The sequence below is a fragment of the Physcomitrium patens genome, chromosome 21 (assembly GCF_059467195.1).
Source record: "Physcomitrium patens ecotype Gransden chromosome 21, ASM5946719v1, whole genome shotgun sequence".
Taxonomy (NCBI): domain Eukaryota; kingdom Viridiplantae; phylum Streptophyta; class Bryopsida; order Funariales; family Funariaceae; genus Physcomitrium; species Physcomitrium patens.
In genome coordinates, this window is record NC_143430.1 from 11,047,567 (window position 1) to 11,071,673 (window position 24,107).

The 24,107-nt window shown below is 33.7% G+C and overlaps 1 protein-coding gene across 2 annotated transcripts; it reads right to left on the reverse strand.

Moving 5' to 3' along the window:
• Window positions 1-9,825: 9,825 nt before the first annotated feature.
• Window positions 9,826-15,921, reverse strand: LOC112273904 (triacylglycerol lipase SDP1L). Of its 2 annotated transcripts, XM_073529997.2 has the most exons (10): window positions 14,353-14,574; window positions 14,170-14,236; window positions 13,875-13,971; window positions 13,561-13,664; window positions 13,232-13,397; window positions 12,358-13,075; window positions 11,596-12,235; window positions 11,284-11,457; window positions 11,002-11,145; window positions 9,826-10,879 (listed from the first exon to the last, which is right to left on the reverse strand). In XM_073529997.2, exons 1-10 carry the CDS (start codon window positions 14,421-14,423, stop codon window positions 9,980-9,982), a joined length of 3,081 nt encoding a protein of 1,026 aa, XP_073386098.1. In that variant the 5' UTR covers window positions 14,424-14,574; the 3' UTR covers window positions 9,826-9,979. The 2 variants fall into 2 exon arrangements, with proteins under 2 accessions (XP_073386098.1, XP_024358714.1); XM_024502946.3 differs by having other exon boundaries at window positions 13,875-13,949; window positions 14,170-15,921.
• Window positions 15,922-24,107: the final 8,186 nt, after the last annotated feature.

Consider the following 24,107-nt stretch of genomic DNA (forward strand, 5'->3'; position numbering starts at 1 on the left):
TATTAAAGTATCTATGATATTTATATTGGATCATAGAAAAAATTCATAATTAAATGTTTAATAGTTAAATAAATAAGTAATGACAATCTTCTATAGATATAATAGATGTTTTATTTTTTTAGTTTTTTTTAATCTAATTATGTAATAATGTGTTGTAAGAATTTGTTTCATATATATATATATATATATATATATATATATATTATAGCAAAGCTATTGGGTAAAAAATAAAATATATATTAAATTGTAGAAGAATTTGATTCAAATTATAGTAGCAAATTACCTCAAAATCATAGCTAACAATTAATGAGGTAATAAATGTATTAAATTCTAATGTTTTCATTAAGAAAAATGAACTTCTTTCTTACTTTTTAGGACTACAAATCATGCAAAACAAGGTAGATTATCAAAAATAGTATAATAGATACCTTGTCATGAACATACACATATAAGCCAATAATTACATGTATAAATAGGTAGAAGTAAATAAAAGTAGATAAAAATAAGTTAATTCTATAGTATTTGGTATGGAAGCTTCCTAAAAGCTTTATAGACTCTGCTTTGACTTTATAGGTGTCTTTAATTGACTTTTTGGAATTAGAATCGTGGTCAACAACTTGGCCATATGCCACACATGTTGTTAGCTTGAAGACCAAGCTAACTATGTGACCCACACATAGAAAAACTTGCCTTATAAGTCAAGGCATGTGTCCTACAAAGTCAACACATATTCGAGGTCCTATAGAATATCGACACGTAGCCCCTAGTTAGATAGTATATATAGAGACAAGAGTGAAGCCTTCTTCATTCTTGTCAACTCTTTTCTTGCTTCTAGTCTAGTTTCAAGGGTCTCTAGTTTTCTTGGCTTTTGGCAATAGCCATTCCAGTTTCTTTCTTAAGATATATATATCAAATTATTTCTATTTTGTCATCTTTCTTTGAGAGAAGTCTCACTTGTTATTTGTCTTTATCATGTTCTTCTCCTTGACAGATTGACAAGAGTACACTTACAATATCAAAGCTTTGTCTTATCTTGATCAAGAGTGGATTACCCCTTTTTCTTGATAAGACATAAGCATATTAGAAGTTGTGGATTACCCTCTTCTAAACTGATAATGTCCTTAATATTTTCTTTGTTCTCAAGTCCTCTCTTCTATTTGTCTTGAGCGATATTAGACATCTTCTCTTTTCTAAGTGTTATCATAACACAACTTACTGAAATGAAGAGTGCAATGGCACAAATGCAAGAGCAATTGAGGAAGTTAATGCTTGTGATGGATCAAGTCAATTTACCACTACAAGGACTAATAAGATTGGCAAGAAGTGAAGATATAGAAATGATTGGAGCTGCTTCAACATCTGTACCAAATCATGTCCTTTTTCTTATGGTGGAATGCCCTTCCAGTGTTAGAGAACCAAGAATTGTCCTACCCGAGAAGTTTGATGTGACCAGATCAAAGTTTAGAGGATTTATCAATCAAGTAAAACTTGTGATTGAACTTCAACCCCAAAGCTATCTAGCTCCAAGATCACAAGTTAGATTCATTGATACACTCCTTTCAGATTCAGCATTATCATGGTTTTCATCCTTTCTTGAATAACGAGATCCAATATTGGATAATGTAGAGGCTTTTTTGGTAGAATTTCGATATATGTACGGAGAACACGATACAATTCATGTTGCAATCAATAAGATCCATATTTTACGACAAGACAATCGATTAGTAACGATGTATGCTTCACAATTTTGACAACTTGTAACTGATATCAAGTAGGATGATGTTGTACTTATTAGGCAATTTTTCTACGGATTACAATATAAGGTAAAAAAAATTAATGCTCAACTTATTTGATCCTCAAACATTGAGTCAAGCAATTGACTTTGTGTGAAGTGCGACAATCACCTTTTTGAATTTCGATCTGAAAACCATACAAGTGGATCTCAACTATAATTCAATAGCAACACCAACATCTCTTCAATACATACATTCGGAAGTAGAGGATATACAAATTGATGTAGTACGTTTCAAACCTCTTATTGAGCAAGAAAAGACTCATCATCGTCTAGAAGGATTGTGCTTATATTGTGGAGAACCTAAGTACACTACTCAATATTGTCTAAAGAAGCGACGCAACCATAAAATGAGGAATATGACGATCAAAGGAGATAGCATGTCGGAAAACAAATTTGTTCAGCTACAATAGGTATCGTGCGGCTGGAACATTGTACAACACCTAATGAAGATCCTAACTTCTCCACAGAACCTTCTCCATGTTTTATGATAAATGTTATTTTAGGAACTAAACATCTCAAAGCCTGTGCCTTGCTAGATTCAAGAGCCTCAGCATGTTTTCTTAGATGAAAAATTTGTTAAAAGATATAACATATTTTTAGTAAAGAAAATAAAACCTATTCATATAGATGTCATAGATGGTCGTCCGTTGTCTTTAGGAGATGTTACTCATGAAATCCTTCCTAAAGAAATAACAACTAATGGTCATAGTAGTTTTGTAATATTAAATATCATTAGATCTCCTTCTAATCCATTCATTTTAGGTTTATCATGGCTAGAAAAATATAATCCTAAAATACATTAGACTTTTCGTAGTCTTGACTTTTCTAAAAGTATAACTAAGAATGTAGTTAATCAAGTAGAAAGTCATAAGTCTAGTATAATCAAACCTATATTTATAGGTACAAGTGCTTTCTTGCATGCTGCAAAAGAATGATCACCTTGTGTCATTTATGCCACACCTGTTTCTACTAGTGGAAAGACTTAAAGTGACATTCCAAGCCAATATCAAGATTTTTAAGATGTATTTGAGAAAAAAATGCGGATACTCTTCTAGAACATCGTTCCTATGACTGCTTAATTGACTTTCAAGAAAGAGCACAACCGCCATTTGGACCAATCTACAATTTAATGTCAAAATAAGTTGGCTGAACTCAAGGAGTATATTGAAGAGAATTTGGCCAAGAACTTCATATGCCATTCCAAATCTCCAGCAGGAGCTCCAATTTTATTCGTGAAGAAAAAAGATGGATCATTGCGGATGTGTGTTGATTATCGAGGACTCAACAAAATCACTATCAAAAATAGGTACCCCCTACCTTTGATATCTGGACTTCTTGATCAATTGAATCAAGCTAAGATCTATACAAAAATAGATCTACGGGGAGCATACAATTTGATATGCATCAAAGAAAGAGATGAATGGAAGATTGCATTTCAAACAAGGTATGGACATTTTGAATACAATGTCATGTCTTTTGGACTTACAAATGCACCAGCAACATTCCTACATCTAATTAATGATGTCTCTCGGGAGTATTTAGATGATTTTGTTGTCTATTACCTAGACGATATCTTAATCTATTCTAAGAACCTAAAAGAATATGAACTTCATGTTCGCCAAGTATTACAAAAACTAAGAGATACAGGACTCTATGCCAAGATAGAAAAGTGTGTATTTCACACTACTCAAGTCAACTTCTTAGGATACATCATTTCAAATGATGGACTTATGATAGATCCTAAGAAAGTTCAAACTATTATGGATTGAAAGATTTCAAAAATGGTAAGAGATGTCGAATGCTTTTTGGGATTTGCCAACTACTATCAGATCTTCATCAAAGACTTTTGTGAAGTTGCAGCTACACTTACATGTTTGACTTACAAAGAAAAACTTCAATTGAATCAAGAAGCAGAAGTAGCATTTGAAGCTTTGAAGACAACCTTTGTTTCTATACCAATCTTATATCGCGTTGATTTTTCTAAGCCATTTTTTAATAGAAATAGATGCATCAAATTTTGCTTTGCGTGGCGTATTGTCACAAATGGGAACAGATGATAAACTTCACCCAATAGCTTTTAATTCCAAAAAATTTTCAGCAATCGAGATTGATTACGAGATCCACGACAAAGAACTTCTTGCAATCGTGGATTTGTTTAAAAAATGGCACCATTATCTAGAAGGTGCTTCTAACTCAATCACAGTGTTTACAGATCAAGAGAACCTTAAATATTTTATGTTAGCACGTGTTTTGAATTGTTGCCAAGCCCATTGGAGTATGTCATTGTTAAGATTCGAATTCAAGATCACTTATTGACCAAAAAAATAAGGTTTGTTAGATGCACTCTCTGGACAAACTTATCTTGCACCAAAGGAAAGAGATGTTGCTTTTGATCAACAACAAATAATTTTCTTGAAGCCAGAGCATCTTCATCTTTGAGCAATGAAATCAACACTAATTGTTGATTCAACTTTCATTAAGTAAGTTCAGTCAAGTATGTCTTTTGATCTTCTTATTCGTGATACAAAGAGAAATCCTTCAAAGTCTTACGATACTTCCAAGTTTGAATTCAAGAAGAATCAACTATATTTTGAAAGATGCCTATATGTTCTAGAAGATGAAGCTCGATTACGTGTTCTTCAAGCTTATCATGACTTTTCAACATCAGGACATTTTGGATACAATAAAACTTTGGAACTAATATCCAGTGACTTTTGGTGGCCATAAATGTGGAAAGCAGTCAAAGATTTAGTACAATCTTGTGATGTTTGCTCAAGATTAAAAACTCCTTGTCATTGACCTTATGGATTTCTTCAGCCATTACTCATTTCAGAACAACCATGGTCTTCTATTTCTATAGATTTCATCACGGATCTTCCAATCTAAGGTTCTTATGACTCTATATTTGTGATAGTAGATCGTTTTACTAAGATGGCACATTTTGTACCATATACAAAATTTATTACAGGTGAAGAAATAACTAAGCTCTTTCTTGACAATATCTATTGCTATCATGGATTATCCAAGGATATTATATCAGATAGAGGAACTCAATTTGTATCAAGATTTTAGTGGACTCTTTTCAAGATTCTAAAAGTGGATATAAAACTAACTTCGATATTCCATCCTCAAACTGATGGACAAACAGAACGTGTTAATCAAGTTTTGGAGCAATATTTAAGATGTACCATTAACTACCAACAAGATGATTGGACAACTCTTTTATCATTGGTAGAATTTGCTTACAATAACACGATACATTCTTCCATAAAACAAACACCTTTCTTTGCCAATTATGGTTATCATCCACGACTTGATACTTTTAACTTTTCAAAAGTTGATAATCCTGCTGCAAAAGATTTGGCAATTGATTTGTCAGAGCTACATGCAACAATGAAGGCATAGTTAAAAGAAGCTCAAGAGCAACAAAAGGTCAATGCGGATGTCTATTGAAAGGAACAACTACCATTCTACATGGATAATAAGGTATGGTTACTTCATCACAATATCAAGACCATTCGTTGTTGTGACAAGTTGGACTATTGAAGGTTTGGACCATTTTCTATTTTTGCACAAATCAATCCAGTTGCATATCGTTTACATCTACCGGAGTGAATGAAAATCCATCCAATATTCAACGTGTCTCTTCTTGAACCATACAAGACAGTGGACATACCAAAAAGAAGACAAGCTCTACCTCCTCCTATAGAGGTGGACAATAATCAAGAGTTTGAAGTAAAAGAAGTCTTAGATTCAAGGCGACACCGAAATAAATTAGAATATCTTATCCATTGGCACGGATATGATATAAGTGAACGCACATGGGAGCCAATAAAGAATCTTACAAATGCAGCAAAGGCAGTAGAGGCATTTCATCGACGACATCCATCAAAAACAAGATGAAAATCTTCTTTATAAAAGAAACAAGATCTAAGCAAGATAACATTCTACTTTCAATCCTTGTTTGTAGCTTCTTTGTAGTTGTGACACTTAAGAGATAGAGAACCAATAACCAGCAGATTCGACTCAAGAGCCTTTGTTTGCTGACTTGTTGGACGAGACTTTACGATTGTTACAACCTTCAAGACGATACAATCGAGATGAAGATCTTCAAGAACAACATATTCTTCCTCGAATATATGGCGAAATACAACGTGTTTGGTATCACGACCTAGGAAGGGACTCCCGATGTTTTGTGATTTTACTAGAGGTAGGAACAACTCATGATGGTGTTCCAAATATTTTATTCGAAGGAAGTTATGAAGGCCTCAACAATGATCAAATAACTAGGTGGTTTTCTCGCCCTGATATAGATACTATCGATAGTTGAGAGGCCCTATCAATCATCTTCGAAGAGAATAAAGATCAGAGTATGTGACAAATATAATTTATCACATCATAGATTTCTTTAACATATGATTATCGCTCCTTGTGAAACTCGTCTCTAGAAGGAGGGGTAATTTCATGGACATACACATGTAAGCCAATAATTACATGTATAAATAGGTAGAAGTAAATAAAAGTAGATAAAAATAAGTTAATTCTATAGTATTTGATATAGAAGCTTCCTAGAAGCTTCATAGACTCTGCTTTGACTTTATAGGTGTCTTTAATTGACTTTTTGGAATTAGAAACGTGGTCAACAAGTTGGCCATGTGCCACACATGTTGTTAGCTTGAAGACCAAGCTAACTATATGGCCCATTCGTAGAAAAACTTCCCTTATAAGTCAAGGCATGTGTCCTACAAAGTCAATACATATTGGAGGTCATATAGAACGTCAACACGTAGCCCCTAGTTAAATAGTATATATAGAGACAAGAATGAAGCCTTCCTCACTCTTGTCAACTCCTTTCTTGCTTCCAGTCTAGTTTCAAGGATCTCTAGTTTTCTTAGCTCTTGGCAATAGCCATTCCAATTTCTTTCTTAATATATATATATATATCAAATTATTTCTTTTTTTTTCATCTTTCTTTGAGAGAAGTCTCACTTGTTATTTGTCTTTATCTTGTTCTTGTCCTTGACACACCTATAGGTAGAAATAAAAAGTAAAGATTTACAAAAATCACTCAGATAAATCTTTGATTTATACGTATAGAAGGTTGATTATAAACCAAGGCTGAAAGTAGACCTTGATGTACAAAATTGAATGTCTACTGCAAATAGGAAGCTTTTCTAATGATTGGAGTTTAGATATTGAGAGGAGACTTGATAGAGTTTTTATAAGCATTGACTTTGATGAATTTAAATGCATATTGACTTTGTGAGAGCTTTACAAAGTTAAGCTTGATTTAATTTTTTTTTATTAGAATAAAATTAAAATTTATTTTGATGATTTGAAAAAGTTTTGAAGTAAATATATAGATGAAATTTAGTGCAATTTTATATAGTGATTTTGTTCAATTTGAGTTGTAAATTTGAATTCAATTATATAAACAAAGCAAGTGATTGAAGATCAAGTTTGCTAGGTTCTTAAAAAATTGGATTTTGAAGGTAAATAAGGGTTTCTTAGATTTTGAGTGATTTGTAGATTGTATTAGAAAAAATTCTTTGTATATTGATAGTTGATTGATTTTTTTCATATTCTTGTAAATTTTAAGAAAAAATTATCAATGCAATAAAGAGATATTAAAATTAAGAATTTTGCTTTACATTTGGAGAATAAAGATGGTTGACATCCAAGCAGATTAAGAGAAATTTTTGAAAGATTTGTCATTTCTTTAATATTTCTTATGATTATTGTAGGATTTCTTTAAAATTTATTTAATATTTTTTATAATAAATTTATTTTTTTATTATTTTTTTGTAAAAAAATCTTTACATTTTTTCAAGGTTTAATTGGTTTTTTTTTTTTTTTTTTTTTTTTTTTTTTATGAATAGTGTAATATTAATTTGAAGTTGAATATAGTGTGATAAGTTTGTTTAAGTTGTTTGAAATTACTAAGGTTTTTTTAAATATCTAATGCATTATATTTTTTAGATTGTAAATTCAACTTTGAGGTAAAATCAAATCTTTCTATAGCTAGATATGTAATTCATTCTTAGACTAATTCTTATATAATAAAACAATATTGTTGCTAATGCTACCTCAATCTTTGTTAATGCCACCACAACTTTTGCTATTGCTACTACAACCTAATAATAAATTTAATCAAATTTCAATTAAAAATTTCTTCTTGATATTTCCACTATAACTATTTTTTTATGATTTAATATATATACATATAATTATTTTTTAAAATAAAAAAATACAAAGAACTTGTTGAGTGGATAGTGGATAGTGGGTGGTAGTAGCAAAAATTGTGGTGGTATTAACAATAGTTTATACATATACACATAGACAAACTTACTTATAGTGAAACTTATGAAGGTAAAATTTGGATTATAGTCAATGCATTTATTTGATTCTAATCTATATTATATATATATATATATATTATACTGTACTATATTGCATTACAAACATCAATTTTGACATTAATAATCAAGAGGATCAAAAGTATTATTTAGATTTGTATAGATGTAACTTAATTTGGTAACATCTAGGTGGAGAGTTTCTTAAAAGCTTCATAAATACGAATTTAATTTTACAAGTGTTTGTAGGTCATTGCTAGATTGAAAACTTAGACAACAAGTTGGCCACATGTTACACATGTTGACTACTTGTGGTATAAGTTGGCTAAAAGGGACATATATTTAAAACTTAACTTGTAAGATAGACGCTTGTTTTGCAAGTTGAACACATGTTAAATGACTTGTAGAACATTATTGCATAGCTCTTTAGTCTAAATAGTTTATATGGAGGCAAGAGTGAGTTTTTTTCACTCTTGTCAATGTCTTTCTTGTATCTAGTGTAATTTCAAGAATATCTTATCTTCTTTTCTTTGATAATAGTTATTTTAGTTTTTTGTAGAATATACATACTTTTTTCCTTTTCCTTTGTTATCTTTGATATAATTTCTAACTTGTTTCATTTATCATCCTTCTAATTCTTGTGTTTGACATACAATCAACACTATATAATCATCTATATTATATAGTCAACAATTTCTTTGGTTCTAAGAGGTTAACTATAATAAAAATTAACTTTATATTGATATTTAAGTAATTTAAATGAAGGTTAAAACATGAGTTTCTTTTTGCTCTAATTTATTATATTTTATACAAAATAGCAGACAATTACATAGATATTAAATACCATAACTTATCTATCTCCATTATTATATATTAATTTAAATAAAACTTTGGATATAAAATGTGATTTGGCTTTGTATTATTTGGTTTTTAAAACCACTAACAAATAAAATCATCAGATATGTCGTTGCATAATTCAAATTTGTATATGTTAATTGTTTCACAAAATATTTTTTAAAAAATATCTATGTTTTCAATGAAATCTCTTAATATTAGAAAATTTCTTAGCATATAACTTAAATTTTTTTAAAAATACTTTATCTATCAAATAAAATTGAAAAACCATATAATTTAAAAATTTATAATAATAATAATAATAATAATAATAAAACATTAATTTAAAATAAATTTGAAATAAAACTGACTGGGTAAAATTTGGAGCTTGGACCTAGAAATGACTTAATAAATTTTGAGAGGTTTTGTTAAATTCTTAACACCTTGATTTACAATTAATTTGTAATTTTTAATTTAGTAATTTATTTATAAGAAAAACGTCACTACCATTTAAATTCACATTGAGTCTTTTCATCTTTTCAAAATATGAACAATTTCCTTCATTACAGTGATTGTAGATTTTGGTTAGTCTTTCTAAACCATTATCATGTTGTAGGTTTCAACTACACAGCTTTAGTTATCATGGTAGATGTATATTTATTTTTGTTAGACTAAACGTTTGCTACAAATCACTGATTTTCACCTTATACCATTGATGATAGATCAAAAAAATGGTATTACTCATCTACTTTTAGTTCATTCTGCCAAGATTCCTTTTTGCCCCGTAATCCAATCAAAATTTATTGTCACCTCAGCAAACTGAATTCACCACAAGCAATAAGAGGACTGCAAACAGCTCGAATATATTTTAAAATAAATTCACACACTCCACACAAGGACTCCTAAAACAAATGCCTACAGTGTCAGGAAATGAATCATGGTTTTGGTGGGTTTTTGGGGGGTGGAATTAGGGTTTCAGAGGAATATTTTTCATGATCTAGAGTGCGACGCTGCGCTCATCGTCGTCACTCAAACTGGCCGCCATCTCCTTGAAATAGCGCTCGAGCTGGCAGCCCGGGTGCAAGGGGACGCGCTGCTCCGAGAACCTCCTGACTTGGATTCTCCGCCCACTTCGAGGGCCTTCCAACACTGTCGTGGGCGAGCCATAGCTGTGTTGTCGGCCGACGTCGTCATGGCCGATGTCCCATTCCAGCTGCTGGGGGTATCGGTTTTGCAGCTCCAGTTGCTTGCAGATGCTTTCGGGCTCCCCTTTGCTGAAACCATCCTGCCTCTCCCCACCTTGGGAGCTCGAATCCCCAGGCGTTGCTTCGTCTGCTGGCCATGTCGTCACGCCGACTAGCGATGCGGGTTCATGGTTCTCAACCGTGTCACTGCCTCCTTCAATGACGTGGATTCGTTCGTCAGTGACGACGGGGGCAGCATCACATCTGTGGGTCAGAGACTCAGGATTGTTTCTTGTACAAGAGCAGAGGTGATCAAGGAGGTAATCCTCAGTTCCTGCCTCGCTTGGTGTACCGTATCCTGGAATTTGATGAAGATCTAGAGGAAACTCGCCGTTGGCACATGGGTCGGCGTCTCCCTGTGATGACTGGGTCGTGGAGAGATTCGGCCTTGACGAGCCGATGTCTACCTCTGATTGCCGAGTGCCCCTGGGAGAAGCTAGGTCATTGAGGAGACGGTAATCCTCTTCCAGATGTAAAGCGTGGCGCTCCCGACGCTGTAGCTCGTTGATGTATTCGTCCAGCTTGAACTCTATGCTACAGCTTGCCTGGATGGCAGACAGCTTGGCCCATGTGCATCGACGCCCTGCCATCGCGGCCTTCCGAAGATCATCCGGTGAAGGGTCGTCATTCTGGATGCTGGACATGGAGATGACCTGCGCTATCACATTCACCTTCAAAGTCAGCTTCGTGGCGTGTCAGCTATTGATTGTAATTATCAAACTGTCCTAATGTTATAGAGAAGCTTGCAATTGACCTTGTGAAGTTGAAGCTTCACCTGTGAAAATGTGATCGGTAAGACGATGTTGATATCGCCTTCCCACATCTGAGCGCAGACGCTTGTCAAGCCTCGCAGCCTGATCCCCATATCTAGCACTTGAGCACATCGGTGCCTCACCTCCATCTCCATCATGTTCACTAACTGCCAAGATCAGTGCGCCCTGAGGCTCTCAGAACCAGTCAATGTACAATCAATTCCTGATACCATTGTAGCTCCCACCCATCACTTTGAACTTCACCTTCAACACACATTTGCAGGAGTTTTGGGGTTTGCTCTGACCTTGGATATGAGAGGTGAGCGCTCCTCTGTTGTCTCTTTGAAATGCAACCATGGAGCGATATAAGGACTCGCCTGACTGACGATGAAATGGTTGACGTTGAAAAGTTCTCGGACTTGTTGAAAGGCAATCTGGGTTTCTAAACTTGTTTCGTTCCTTGCTTCCAATGAGGTCACCTGCGTGCACAAAACATGCTATTCCATGTAAAAGGATACCGTAAATACGAGGCAATCAATTCTCAATGCTTTGAATTACGTACAATAAGAGAATAGAAGAATCGTTGTGTTTGGAAGCCTTCGAGGATGGATTCGTACTTTTGTTGGTGGAATGTATGGTACAATTCTATCGAAACGATCCTTGATCATGAGCTCGGGACGGTGAAGAAGGCCAGTAGGTGGCACACAGGATACCGCGACTGCGCTCCAGATAACAACATGCGGCGACGCTAAATAATTCAGAAATTGTGCAGGTAGGTGGCTTATTGGACAAGCAGGAAGCGAAATTCCTAGTATGCGACCCGACAAATCGAATGCCTCCTCGAAGGTAAGATCTCCTAACAATTCCTGCATGCTGTCCTGAAGCTTCTCAATTTCGTATGGCTTGGCGTCGTGAGTTCGCAGCCGGTATGCTGCCACATAAACTGTGCTTAGTTTCTCATAAAAGTCCATAGGTACCGAAGGATCATCAAAAAAGTGTTGAAGCTCTGATGAAGTCCTTGTGGTCGCAATGGAAGCCACAATCGCCCCCAAGTTTGAGCCTACAACTACGCTGGGTAGCAGCTGATGTTCCACCAGTGTGCGAAATACTGACGAGTGAAATGTCCCGAGCGCAACATGACCGCTAAATACGAGAGCTGTCCTTCCAAGTCTTTGTCGTGTTTCAGTCATGAAGGTCAGCTTCTCTTCCAGACTAAATTCTTCCACGTCCATTTCGTACACTGCTTGAAGGTGGTTGCTGAAATCAATGTCCAAAAAACTTCAGAACAAAACCTTGGCTACATCTGGATCATGACCTAAAAGCTCCAATCGACACGGACCGGTAGAAGTCGCAGAGGAGAAAAGTAAGGATTACCATACCCGACTTCTTTAATATAGTCCCGAATGGCCGCCGGAACCTCACGTCTGTACCTATGCAAGTGGGGATTACACATATTCCCAAGGTGTCGAAAGAGGTCAGCGCGCAAGGAGAAGAGAATTTCTTCAATCGTTCCTTCCGAGCGCCGCAACTGGAGCTCTCTCAGCTTTCCCTGGACATATGCTTCGTCATAGTGCTGTGCTTCATCGAGACCTTTGTCAGAATGGAGCATACCAGCTGCGTAAGACCACTCACCATATGTGATGGCTGTGTTCATCAAGTTCATCCAGTGTCGGTTATGGCTAATTATCCCGTCATGTTTCTTTTTCCTCAATTTGGATAGGAGCTTGAAGATTGCAACAACTAGCATGGTTGTCGTTGTCCCTATGAGCAGCCATTTCTTTTGAAATGTACCCATGTGTGTCCATATCCAATGCGAAAACAAACTCATAAGTGCGAATACTAACACCAAGCCTCCTCTTCTAACGTTCATAGGGTCCACGAAGATATTCTTCAACTCCAATGGTTGGAGTACCTTGCCTTGCATACTTATTTTCCTGGCTGCAAGCAATTGCAGCGTCGACCAAGCCAGCATCCAACCAAGGGCTTGTCCTACCACGATCGCCAGAGCAGACCCAAAAGAAGAATACAGCAATGATAATGCAATTTGAGTCACAGGCACTGCCATAATAAGCGCCACCATGATCCAAGCTGTGAACTCTGTACACGATCAAAACAATCACTGAGTTGCAATCAACTCGTCGAGTATGTGTTCAACATCCACATACTAAACGAGGAATAATCAACTCGTCAAATTGAGCTTCTTAAGGCACAACAGCATGATTTATGATTTACATTGGCATTGCGACGATGTACCAGTTGAGAGACTGTCGTCATCCCCGGGAACGATTATTGCAGGTTCGCATTGAACAGATACTAAAGAACCATCGACAACAATTAACTTGGAGGCGTAAACGTGCAAGTCTTGGTGAACAGTATCCTCCTTACATTGTACAGACAGGGTTTCCAATTCTTCCATGTCCTGCACATGGCTACAATCAACTACTAAAACTCTAAACCCCAGATGCGATTCTCAATTACATCTTTCAAAGAGGAGCTTGATGAAATTGAGCTATCAATGTATGCGAGACTGAGACGAACAAAAATTAGCGAGAGCCAAGGATGGAGTGAAACACGAGCCCTACCCTTGATGCTTTTGATTTTGACAACAACCTCAAGCTCTGATCCTCAATTTGCCCGATGAGATCAGCTCCATCTAGGTTGTATCCCTTGATTACGAGCAAATCAACTGCGATTATTCATTCACAGCCTATGTCAGGGACCGAATGATTTAAAGACTTCAAAGAACTTGGCCTAATCGATCAGAACGCACTCCGTAGAACTCAAAATTAACGCAAAATTCACCCAGAAGACAAATACTGATTCGAGCTTGAGATGAAGTTCATGAAAACACTTTATAAAGCCTTAGACCAAAACTCAAATACGATTGTGACATTACCGGCTGAGAAGTGGCAAGCGCTTGTAATAACTGGTACTTGAAGTCCCTGTAGCTTCACCAGCTTCGCTTTCTCTCCTGTCCAAAGGCATGCGCGCTCCTGTATTATAATTTGCAACGGAAGGTGATAGATACATCCAATTGACGAGAAGATTCAATCAGATACGTAAATACTAATGGGATAAGGAGCATAGGCTCTAATCATCTCTGTACAAAGTTGTTAAAAACTAAAACCCTTGACCCTTGCGACACCACAAATTACCGACACCAATAGAAACCTTCCAGGTTCAAGCAATACCTGTCTGACAAAGCAAAACGCACCAAGTACCCACTTGCAACGTACATTGAAGATCATCCACATAAGCCTGCTGCACCAAAGATGCAGCATCATGCAACAATTCTTCGTGCGTCCAAGAAAGAGTCTGAAAGACAGTAGACTGCTCGAATCTCTCTACTCTCGGAGTCGAACCAAAGTACTTACGCATGGTCTCGACCCAGCATTGGATTTGATGATCCGACAGCACACATTGAAATGTTAGGACCAGGCTGCATGATATGGAGTGACAGATAGCCTTGGGTTTAGGGCTACTACTGTCAACCTCAACTTCACGTTCTTTTCCCTTAAATCCAAAATCTCGAACTTCTCGGCCCGTAGCTATGGCCGGAGCCGGAGCTACAACTGTATTGCCAACCCCTACATTTTGAGTATAAGCCGATGCTACGTCACTGCCCCAGTCTTTCTCGGCCAAAATTTCTAGCTTATCCTGCAGCAGCTTTCTCTCACCATCCGCACTGCCCGCTGTCCCTCCGTGATCCGCTGATAGGTTCATCCACCATGGCATGCTCTCCGACCGAGTGCAAATTCGAAACCAGATGTCCAATCCATATTTATTCAGTGCGTAAACCAGAAGACAATGATATACACCCGTTGCCAAATTCCATCCCACGGTGGCCATATCAATACAACGCACGAACCGAGCAATGCTGAAATCGAAGGTTGTGGCGTTCACACTGCCAGGTAACATCAAAGTGCCGTCCATTGTGCTTACAAAGTCCATCCACTCGACAAACGCAGGTTGAATATGATCACTCGAGGCCTTGCTACAACGTTATATCCAACCCATACCAGTAAGAAGGGCAGAACTCAACTACGCGACCAGCAACACGTGTGCCAGCACCTAACAATTTAGTAACTACAACCCAACCACGAAATAATAGTCGCCTGCTTGGTGAGCCGATCATATCCCCCAAAATGATTCAAATTGGTAAGTGCATGTAGTGAAAATAGAGACAAAGAGTGTGTCAACCCGACGCGCGTCACCAGTACAGCCAACTTAAGGTACCAATGAATTCGCCGAGAGTAAGCGACATGAGGAAAGCAAGTGAGGACACTTGAGAAACCGCACGACAGAGTCTCACTGCTACATCCAGATTGCCGGACGAAATTGCTGAAGGGTGAAGGGCACAGGCTGCGCATGCCAGAGTCGGAGAGGGCGCCGACCCCTGCTGGAAAAGTCATGTCCAATCCAGCACGCTGAACACTTGAAGGCCCGCTACACCGTTCACCCGATTGTCGTGGCCAAGCACCGCAGTCCGGCTCACCAAATCCTCCGCCTCGCACAATCCATGCGTACCCCGGTTGCCTCTGACGCACTACGGTAACCACAGTAGCGCCCGCTTCATCGTCCACTCACAGCGGCGTTGCCGGATGCCAGGTGACGACGTACACCCATCGACTTTCGGTTCCAGCTGCAGTGTCCTTGCGGTATCAACCGAAGCTGTTGAGTGTGATCACGAGTTACTCTGCGTCATGATGCGCTTTCGCGTAGGACCGGCAGGTTACCAGCATCCGGCGCCGGTTTCTTGAGCCTTGGGTGAGCCCCCGGGTACTGGGCGAGTAGTGAACTGGGCACTCCTCTTCCGCGAGAGAGTTGTGACCGTTGTCGCCCGTCACCGAGTTCCCGACATGATGCTGTTGGTGCGAGGACGGCGGCTACGCCACGGTTCACCGCAGCCCGATCGCGGAAGCTTTGAGCCACAACCAGCATCGAGCATCGCCCGTTAGGTCTGCATGTCTCCGCCAAGTTGGCCCCATGTCGAAGCGATGAGCTCGCGGCGAGCGCTGCTGCAGCAGCAGCTTTCGAAGAGCTCACCACGCTGATCACCAGCGTCAAATGCGTGAGTCGGCGGTGCGTCGTGCGGGCGAGGTGCAACGCAACGCGACGTCGGCGGTTGCGGCAGGGTCATCCAGTGAGTAGTCAAGTCAGGTGATGAGGCAGGTGGAGGGAGATTGTGAAGGCCATTGCTGGTCAATTCCGGACAGGACATTAGTGTGACCAGCAGGTGCAGATGGAAATCCGAGAGCTGTGAGCGGGCGAGTGGGAGGGAAGTTGGGTGTGTACCAAGTCAAGTGGGCCCCAGGGAGACGCATGACCGAGTCCCATCTAGTGAAGGGGCCACGACTGGTCAAGGAAGATGAATGCACACCTGGTGGAGCACAGAACCAGACGCATTCCCTGATCAGTCCAGTCCAATCCAACCCAACTCAACCCAACCCTGAGAGAACTCCCTCCCTCAATCCCTCGTGGCCCCCTTCGGTTCTGAACTGAGGTGGAAGCAAACCAAACCAAACCAGGCATTGACAACTAGCTGCGCACACGGCCAACGCTCTTTTCCTAAAACACACCACGTCCTCCTCCTCTTGCATCCCTCCCTCCTGTTGGTGTGTGATTTTCGGCGCTGAGTGTCCGGATCATTCATTGTCCTCAGTTGTTCCTTGGTTAATTAGTGCAACCAAATCAACACCTTCACAAACTAACTAAGCAGCCTTTTATTTAATAACTTATTAATTTATTTTGTATTGTACATGCGGATAACTGTGAAATGATACATGAAGTCTTACACGTGAGTGCGACTCCTAAAGGTTGGTATATATGAAGCTGTAGTTAAAAGGTAAAGGAGGAAGAGACTCTATTCCTGTGTATTATGTTTCAAATTGGACAAATTATTTTGATCTAGAATCCTAAAAAATAGAGTTATTTTATTTATATTTCTTTTATCAAATACCACGTCACGTGTCAATGAACATTGAAAAACTTTTTAAAGTCACCTTTAATTTTTATGTCAAAAACATTAATCTAGAAAAACTTACAATAATACAACATATTTATTGATAATTTATAAAAAATTGTAAAAACCAAGAAAAAACATGATTATAAGGTAATAAAGTAGTAGAAGGGCTAATGCAAAGTCAAAGAAACTAAATTTCATTGAATTTAGATTTGAATATTAAAAATTTAAAATAAAATTAAAAAAAGATAAAACTAAAAAAGATTTAACTTTGTCTCTAAATATACTAACTAACAAGAAGGTCATGCAAAAAGCTCTTTTTTTTTTGTAATTATATGATTGGTAATAAAAACTTATAAATTTTGATGAGAGAATTAACAGTTTTCATAATTTTAGATATCACATTGGTCTACTATGGTATAATATAATAATGTATAAAAATATTTTGAGAATTTTAAATCATATACATAGAATTTTAAATAATTTTATCATTAATTTTATTTATATTGAATATTTTTTCATATATTTTTTTAAACAAAATTGATTTTTTTCACATTCATTGTATTGGATACAATGCAAAATACAATTGCTATACATGGCTTTGTTATTTTCAAATGAATTCCATCAATAATCAAAGTTTGTACATATATTAAATACAAAAATGAGTAATGATACTTTACTTAAATCCTAAATTTGTAATAAATCAACTATTATTCATATTACTTTTCAAAAAGAATAATAATTTATTAATTTATATAATATGGATGTATAAATTAATATATTTCTTTAAAAATTACTTCTAAATGAGGTCTTCTATATTCTACTAGTGCGCAAAATTTATAGTATTTTTGTAAGATCAAACATAGGAATATGAAAACTTAAGTGGTTCTAGTATTTGCATCTTCAAAAATAGCCTTGCTATAGCAGTTGCAAATGCATGTTTTAAAAGATTGCTCAATGATAGCAATGTTTGTAATATTATAATAGTAACATCAAAACATGCTCCATCAACAAAGTTTCTTAACATCTAAAGCAATACTTTTGGTATTGCAAAGATGTTCAAATCTTAATAATACCTCTAATTTGGTTACTAAAGTCATTTGAAGTAGAAGTTGAAAGAATAATCTACTTAAGTTTCTAAGAATAATCCATAGAATAAAATCTTTCATAATTAGAATTAATAATTTTATTTTTAATTCAAAAATGACCTATTTAATATAGTTTCCTACAAGTAGGAGAAGATAATATATTCTTCTTTTGATTTAAAGAAAAATTAAGACCTACTTCTCTTAATTGATGAAGAAGCTTATAAAATTGGAATTGGTTTCTCATTTTATTTTTAAACACATCATTAGATTGCTTTCATTTTTTAATTCCTTCAATCTAATATTATTCAAGGTCTTGATTTGAGCTTAATCATGTCGAGCTTGTATAGCTAAAAGTATTAGATTACTATTTGGCAATGTAAAAATAGAAGGTTAAGAGTAGCTTAAAGCTAGATGTTGTTAGAATTTTGTAGGTTGATGTTGAAAGGATATAAATGCGGATATTAATTCTTTGCTCTTCTAAAATTACAATCATTTTTTTTTTTATTAGTAACATCTTCTTTGAAGGCAATTTAAATGACTGTTTTTAAACTCATAGATCTCATGTTTAGAATATCTCAAATTATAGAAGGTATGGTGTGAGTCCAAATTTCACTATTTAATAAAACTCATGCCACACAACAAGTTTAAGAGGTGGAATAAAAGAACTCCCAATTGTGTAATTGCTAAGTTGATTTAAATCTTAGTATTAACAATTCAATTAACTTTAAGCCTTCCAAGCAATGATTATCAATATTAATAAAAAAATATTTAATGAAATTACTATAGTCTTCAAATCTATTTGCATGATTTTTACTTAAATCTCAATAGTTTGTTTAAGGTCATTTATATAGTCCTTAATTATTAATTTTTATGTGATTACAAAATTATAATTAATTAGAATAAATAAATAATTAATTAGTTAAAACTTATAAATTATTATTCTTTAAATGAATTATGGTAAAAGTAATTGATCAGATTATTACCACTAATCCATAGTAAAAGTAAAAAAAATCTTAAAGGTTGAGTCAAAATTAAAAATAAAAAGTAAAAGTTAAATATAAGAGTTAAAAATAAAAGAGAGAAGATTAAAGGTTAAAAGTTAAAAATTAAAACATAAAATTTGAAATATGAAAGTCATGAATTACTGTAAAAGTAAAATTAAAAGTGGGACTAATGAGAGATAAAAGCAAAGGTACCTTAATAATGCCCAAGAATTGAGGGTAGTAAATCCTTTCTACTCCAAAATTTTCCAAATTTTTTGATTAATTCCAAATTGAATGATTTTTAGTTTGTTGCAAAGTTCAATTAAAGGCGATTTCGCTCCAATGAATTTAAATTCAATCCAGTACCTAAGCTGCAAGAAATGCTCTTTCAAAGTTGAATGTCAAAGACTACCATGGCAGGCAACCTCCCTCTACTTGAAAATTAATCAAAAATTCAATTTGTCTTAAAACTTAGTGAAATTTATGCCATTAGAAGTTCAGCTTAAAGATGCACTTACTTCTAGAATTTTACAATAATCCAATTAGAAGGAATTGAGAAATATCTTTTCAATGGTAGGTGATCTAAACTGCCAAGGCAGCTGACCTCCACGCACTCAAAATTCTACCAAAATTTTGTCTATAACTCCAAATCAAGTGATCTTTACCTTGTTGGAAAGCTAACACCAAAAGCTACAACCAAAAAAATATTTCTTATTAAAATTCAAAAAATTGAATGATTGATTGAGGAAAATCCAAGATTCTTGAATCTTTGAGATATTTGATAGGCCAAGGGAGCTATCTACCACAATGACCTATGTCTTTAAACCCAATGACCATCATTCACTACTCAAGATCGATGCATATACAACCACAAAGTTCAAAATGAGATTAAAAATCAAAAACAAAATTAAGATTAGGATTTAGGACCAAAATTTAGCATAACTTCATCCTTCACCAAAAGAGGAGAGAAAGGGCTTGGGGAACCAAGCCACTCTTATATAATGGAGTAGTGGCTTGTGAGAGGGTGGCTACATTTCTACCCTTGATCTCTAAGATCTCTAATATAGATCTATGGCCTTTATTCATCCAAGAGCCAATTTCGTTACCAAGGCTGATGGATCTTGTAAGTAGTCAAGAAAGCACTTTTTAGTAAATCTAACTTAACCATTGTATTCAAAACACCTTTTTATGCTAAGATCAACTATTTACATGCCTCAATGCATGCTTAATTGTAATTTTTATGAAAGTTTTTAATTACAAGGATCTTAATAATTCTTGTAAAATTCTTCAAAATGAGAATTTCATTGCTTTACTTGTATTTTGAAGGAGAAGGTGCTGATCTCGTTTTCTTTACTTGGCGGGATGAATCCAATGCCACCATTGCATTAAAAAGGCTTTGATTAATTAGAAGAGCTACTATACTCCTTGAATTTGTTGAATTCGGAGGAAATTTCAAAACCATCATTGTTAAACTTCACTAGATTTTTTAGAAAATTATAATTCTAACTTACTCTAAATCATATAAAATGATTGTAGGTGAACTCATAGGCTTTTAGTCAACCCTCATAATAGTGACTAACAACCTCTAAATTATTAAAACTAACTAAGTTGCTATTCCAATTTTCTAACTCTTATCACTTTGGTCCTAATTAACCTAACTCAAGGAATTAGACTATGATTTATACCATCAAAGTTTGCAATCCTAAAAATTCTATAAAATTAAATTCTACTTATAAAAATCCTAATCTAATATGCTCAATTATCATAAAATAAAGAAATAACAAAAACTTAAATTTTAGAGCATAATTGAAAGCTGATATATAGCAAAACCTTAGATGAAATAATACCTTATGTCATCTTTATTTAAAAAATCACCAATATATTAGATGCATACTTTATAAAATTACTTCACGTAAAAGATGATTTCTTCTAAATAATCTTATTTAATATTTGATAAGGCTAAAAAAACTTATTGATGGCCAATTGTGAGCCAAATTGATAAAGAAAAGTTGCTAAGAAATATTCTTATGTAGAAAATGATTCTTCTATATAAAATCTATACCACACATATGGAAAAAATTTTAAGATTGTTGGAAATTATGTAAGGTATTAGCCATGCTTAGTCATTAAATTATTAATTAATACCTATACAAATCTTTTCATATGAGTTTCTGGATTTTTATTAATAGAACCAATAAATCTTTAGAAATTGAGTGGAATTGATGCCCCTTACAATGTTAAAGATACTACAATTAGTAATTCCTTAGACAACATCATTGGATCAATTTGGATATTTATTTTAATATTTTTATTATGTCAAATTGGCTATATTTATCTTTGAGGTTGAAGAAAGTGAAGGAACTTTTTGAGATTTTAAAAAATTTATTTTACTTATTTTTATCAAAATCTTATGTTTTATTCTTACAAAGCTCTTTTGACACAATAGTTTTTCAAACTATAGGTTCTAAATCTATTTGAATCTATAAAATACATCTAGATTGTAAAATATAGTTAATAAAAAGGTAAGCTATCTTATACTAAAATCTAGATAGTAAACATCTAAATATTTGGCTTTTAAAGTACTCAATCAAGATGAAAATATTTAGTAGGTGGTTTAAAATATAACAAATAAAAATCAAAGCAACTTATAATATTTTTAATTTATTTTATGAAAGAACATAAAATCTTCTTTTTTCTTACTTGTTTGTGAGATATGTGATTCAATTATATATTAAGATGAGATCTTGGATCAATCTGAAATTAGTAATAACATCCTATAAGCTAATCTTTTTCAAAAGTAATGTATGTGGTTTAATTAAATATTAAGTTTGGATCATGTGCCAATTTTAAAATAATAGAGTCATCTATTAATTAGACTTTGATTCATAATTAGAAATTAAAAAATAAAGCCAAGGATAGAATAAGAAAATTAAAAAATCTAATACATGGATACTAAAAAAAATAATTGAATTGAATAAAAAAACAACCTATAAGATAACAGAGTAAAATTTCTCCTCAATTCAAATTACAACGTGGCCTCAATTAAGAGTTGTTTTTAATTGGCGGCGAGAAGTAGAAGATGCAATAAACAAGAGCAAGAGAAAAGAAAATACAAAATAAGTGAAATAAGTACAATCAAAATATTTCATACAACAAAAGTAATTTATAGTTTGTTTATTAAATTTTCATCTAATAAAAAATAAAAATAAATATTAAAAAATATACTTTTAGATAGATTATTTTATTTTATTTTTAATAAAATAATAAATATATAAATTAAAATTACTATAAATAAGTTATAAAAGTTTTAAAATAAGAAGTGAATAATTAAAAAATTAAGTAAAAATAATTTATCTTAAGGATAACTTACTTATAGATCAAAGGTTTGAGCCTCACCAAGGCTCACATGTAGTATATATGGGTTGCCTAAAGAGGCCTTGAGGCTTTATTCTTATCTTTCTACTTACATCTAAGGTGCTACAACCTATATGGGACTTAGACACCTTCCTTCTTACAAGGATTAGACTAACTGTTGGTCCTCCTATTTTCTATTAGTAGAACTCATATATTTGCATTTTTGACTTCATTGTGGTGTTTAAAAATGCCCAAATAGCCTAAGAACCTTGTATAGTCTTCAAATCTTGTTCCATTTTTTCATAATGGCTCCCAAGGTAGTAAAACTCGTTTTTACTAAGGTCTTGAAATTTTCTCTAAAAAATTCTAAAAAATTCTAAATAATTTCTAAATAAATTCTAAATAAATTATAAAAAATATTAAAATATTTTTATTATATTAAAAATATATTTAAGACTATATTTTTCTACATTGGTAATTTTTATAGTAATAAAATCAATTTGAATCTACTAAAAATCCTATTTTCTATATAATTACCTAAAAAGATATGAAATTCTTTTTCATGCTTCTTCTAACTACTAACTAATCATTGATAGGATTTTTATAAATAATACATATAGATATAAGGCCAATGAATACATTGGTCTTAATAACTAAACCTTAATACTTCATAATGAATAAAAATATTAAACCAACTAAGATAATTGCCTCTAAAATTTACTAAGACTCCATTTTTATAAATTTTCTTTTAATAAGACTTTTGTAACTTATAAATACTTCTAAATTATAATAAATTTTTAAATAGTCAAAAAAACTTAAAATTATGTTTTTAATCAATCTTCTAATTAAAATTTATTAACGGGACTCACATTGGATAACATATAATAATTAACAATGCATCATAGAAATCATTACTTTCTACAAGTGTAAGTTTGATAACAAAAAAATCATATTGATTATCAATTTGATTACACTTTTTACAAAACATATAGAAATTCAAATGCATATCACAACATAATAAGATTTTTTTAACAAAATATGTAAAATGGATAAATTCTTGGTATATGCAATTGAATATTTTTAATATTTAATTATACTTCAAAGTAATAGAATGCTAACACTATTACTTTTAGGACAATAAGTCTTACCATGCTTCTTTTCAAATATATCTAAAATTTTAAATGAAACAAAAAAGCTAAATTTTGGAACCTACTTAATTTTGCTAAGTTGTGTTCTTTTTTTTCTTTTGTTTGAAATTTCAAATAAATTTGAAGAGATAAGGTTTGAAATCCATATAATTATGCGAATTCATATTCTTTCCTTGTTTTTGTCCATAATTTCAAACAAATTGAAGACCCAAGGTTTAAAACTTATCAAGGTTGGTCTTTTGTATTTTTGGAGTTCTATTTTAATTCTACAATCTTTTTGATCATAAAAAAGAAACTAAATTAGAGATGGCCACCAAATAATACTAACAATAATTATAGATTAATAAAATATTACTCAAGATTAGAAGTGATATTTTTATATATATAAATAAATAATTATTAAACTTATATTAATATATAAAAACTATCAAGCATGTAAATTAAAATTAATAATAATAATAATAATAAGATTAAAAGTACAAATAAAATAAGATAAGTAAAAATAAAAGATTAATTAAAGTAACTATAAATATGAATAAAATTAAATTTAAAAAAAATTAAAATAAAATAATATTAAAAATTATTTTATTTTAT

Excerpts from the sequence above, each read along its gene's own strand:
- LOC112273904 (XM_024502946.3), bottom strand. The coding sequence starts at position 14,929 with ATGGACTTTGTAAGCACAATGGACGGCACTTTGATGTTACCTGGCAGT. Across the intron at positions 13,950-14,169 it reads CGTTTTGCTTTGTCAGACAG|GAGAGAAAGCGAAGCTGGTG; the intron begins GTATTGCTTGAA and ends GCCTTTGGACAG. Across the intron at positions 11,146-11,283 it reads GCTCACCTCTCATATCCAAG|TTAGTGAACATGATGGAGAT; the intron begins GTCAGAGCAAAC and ends TGATCTTGGCAG.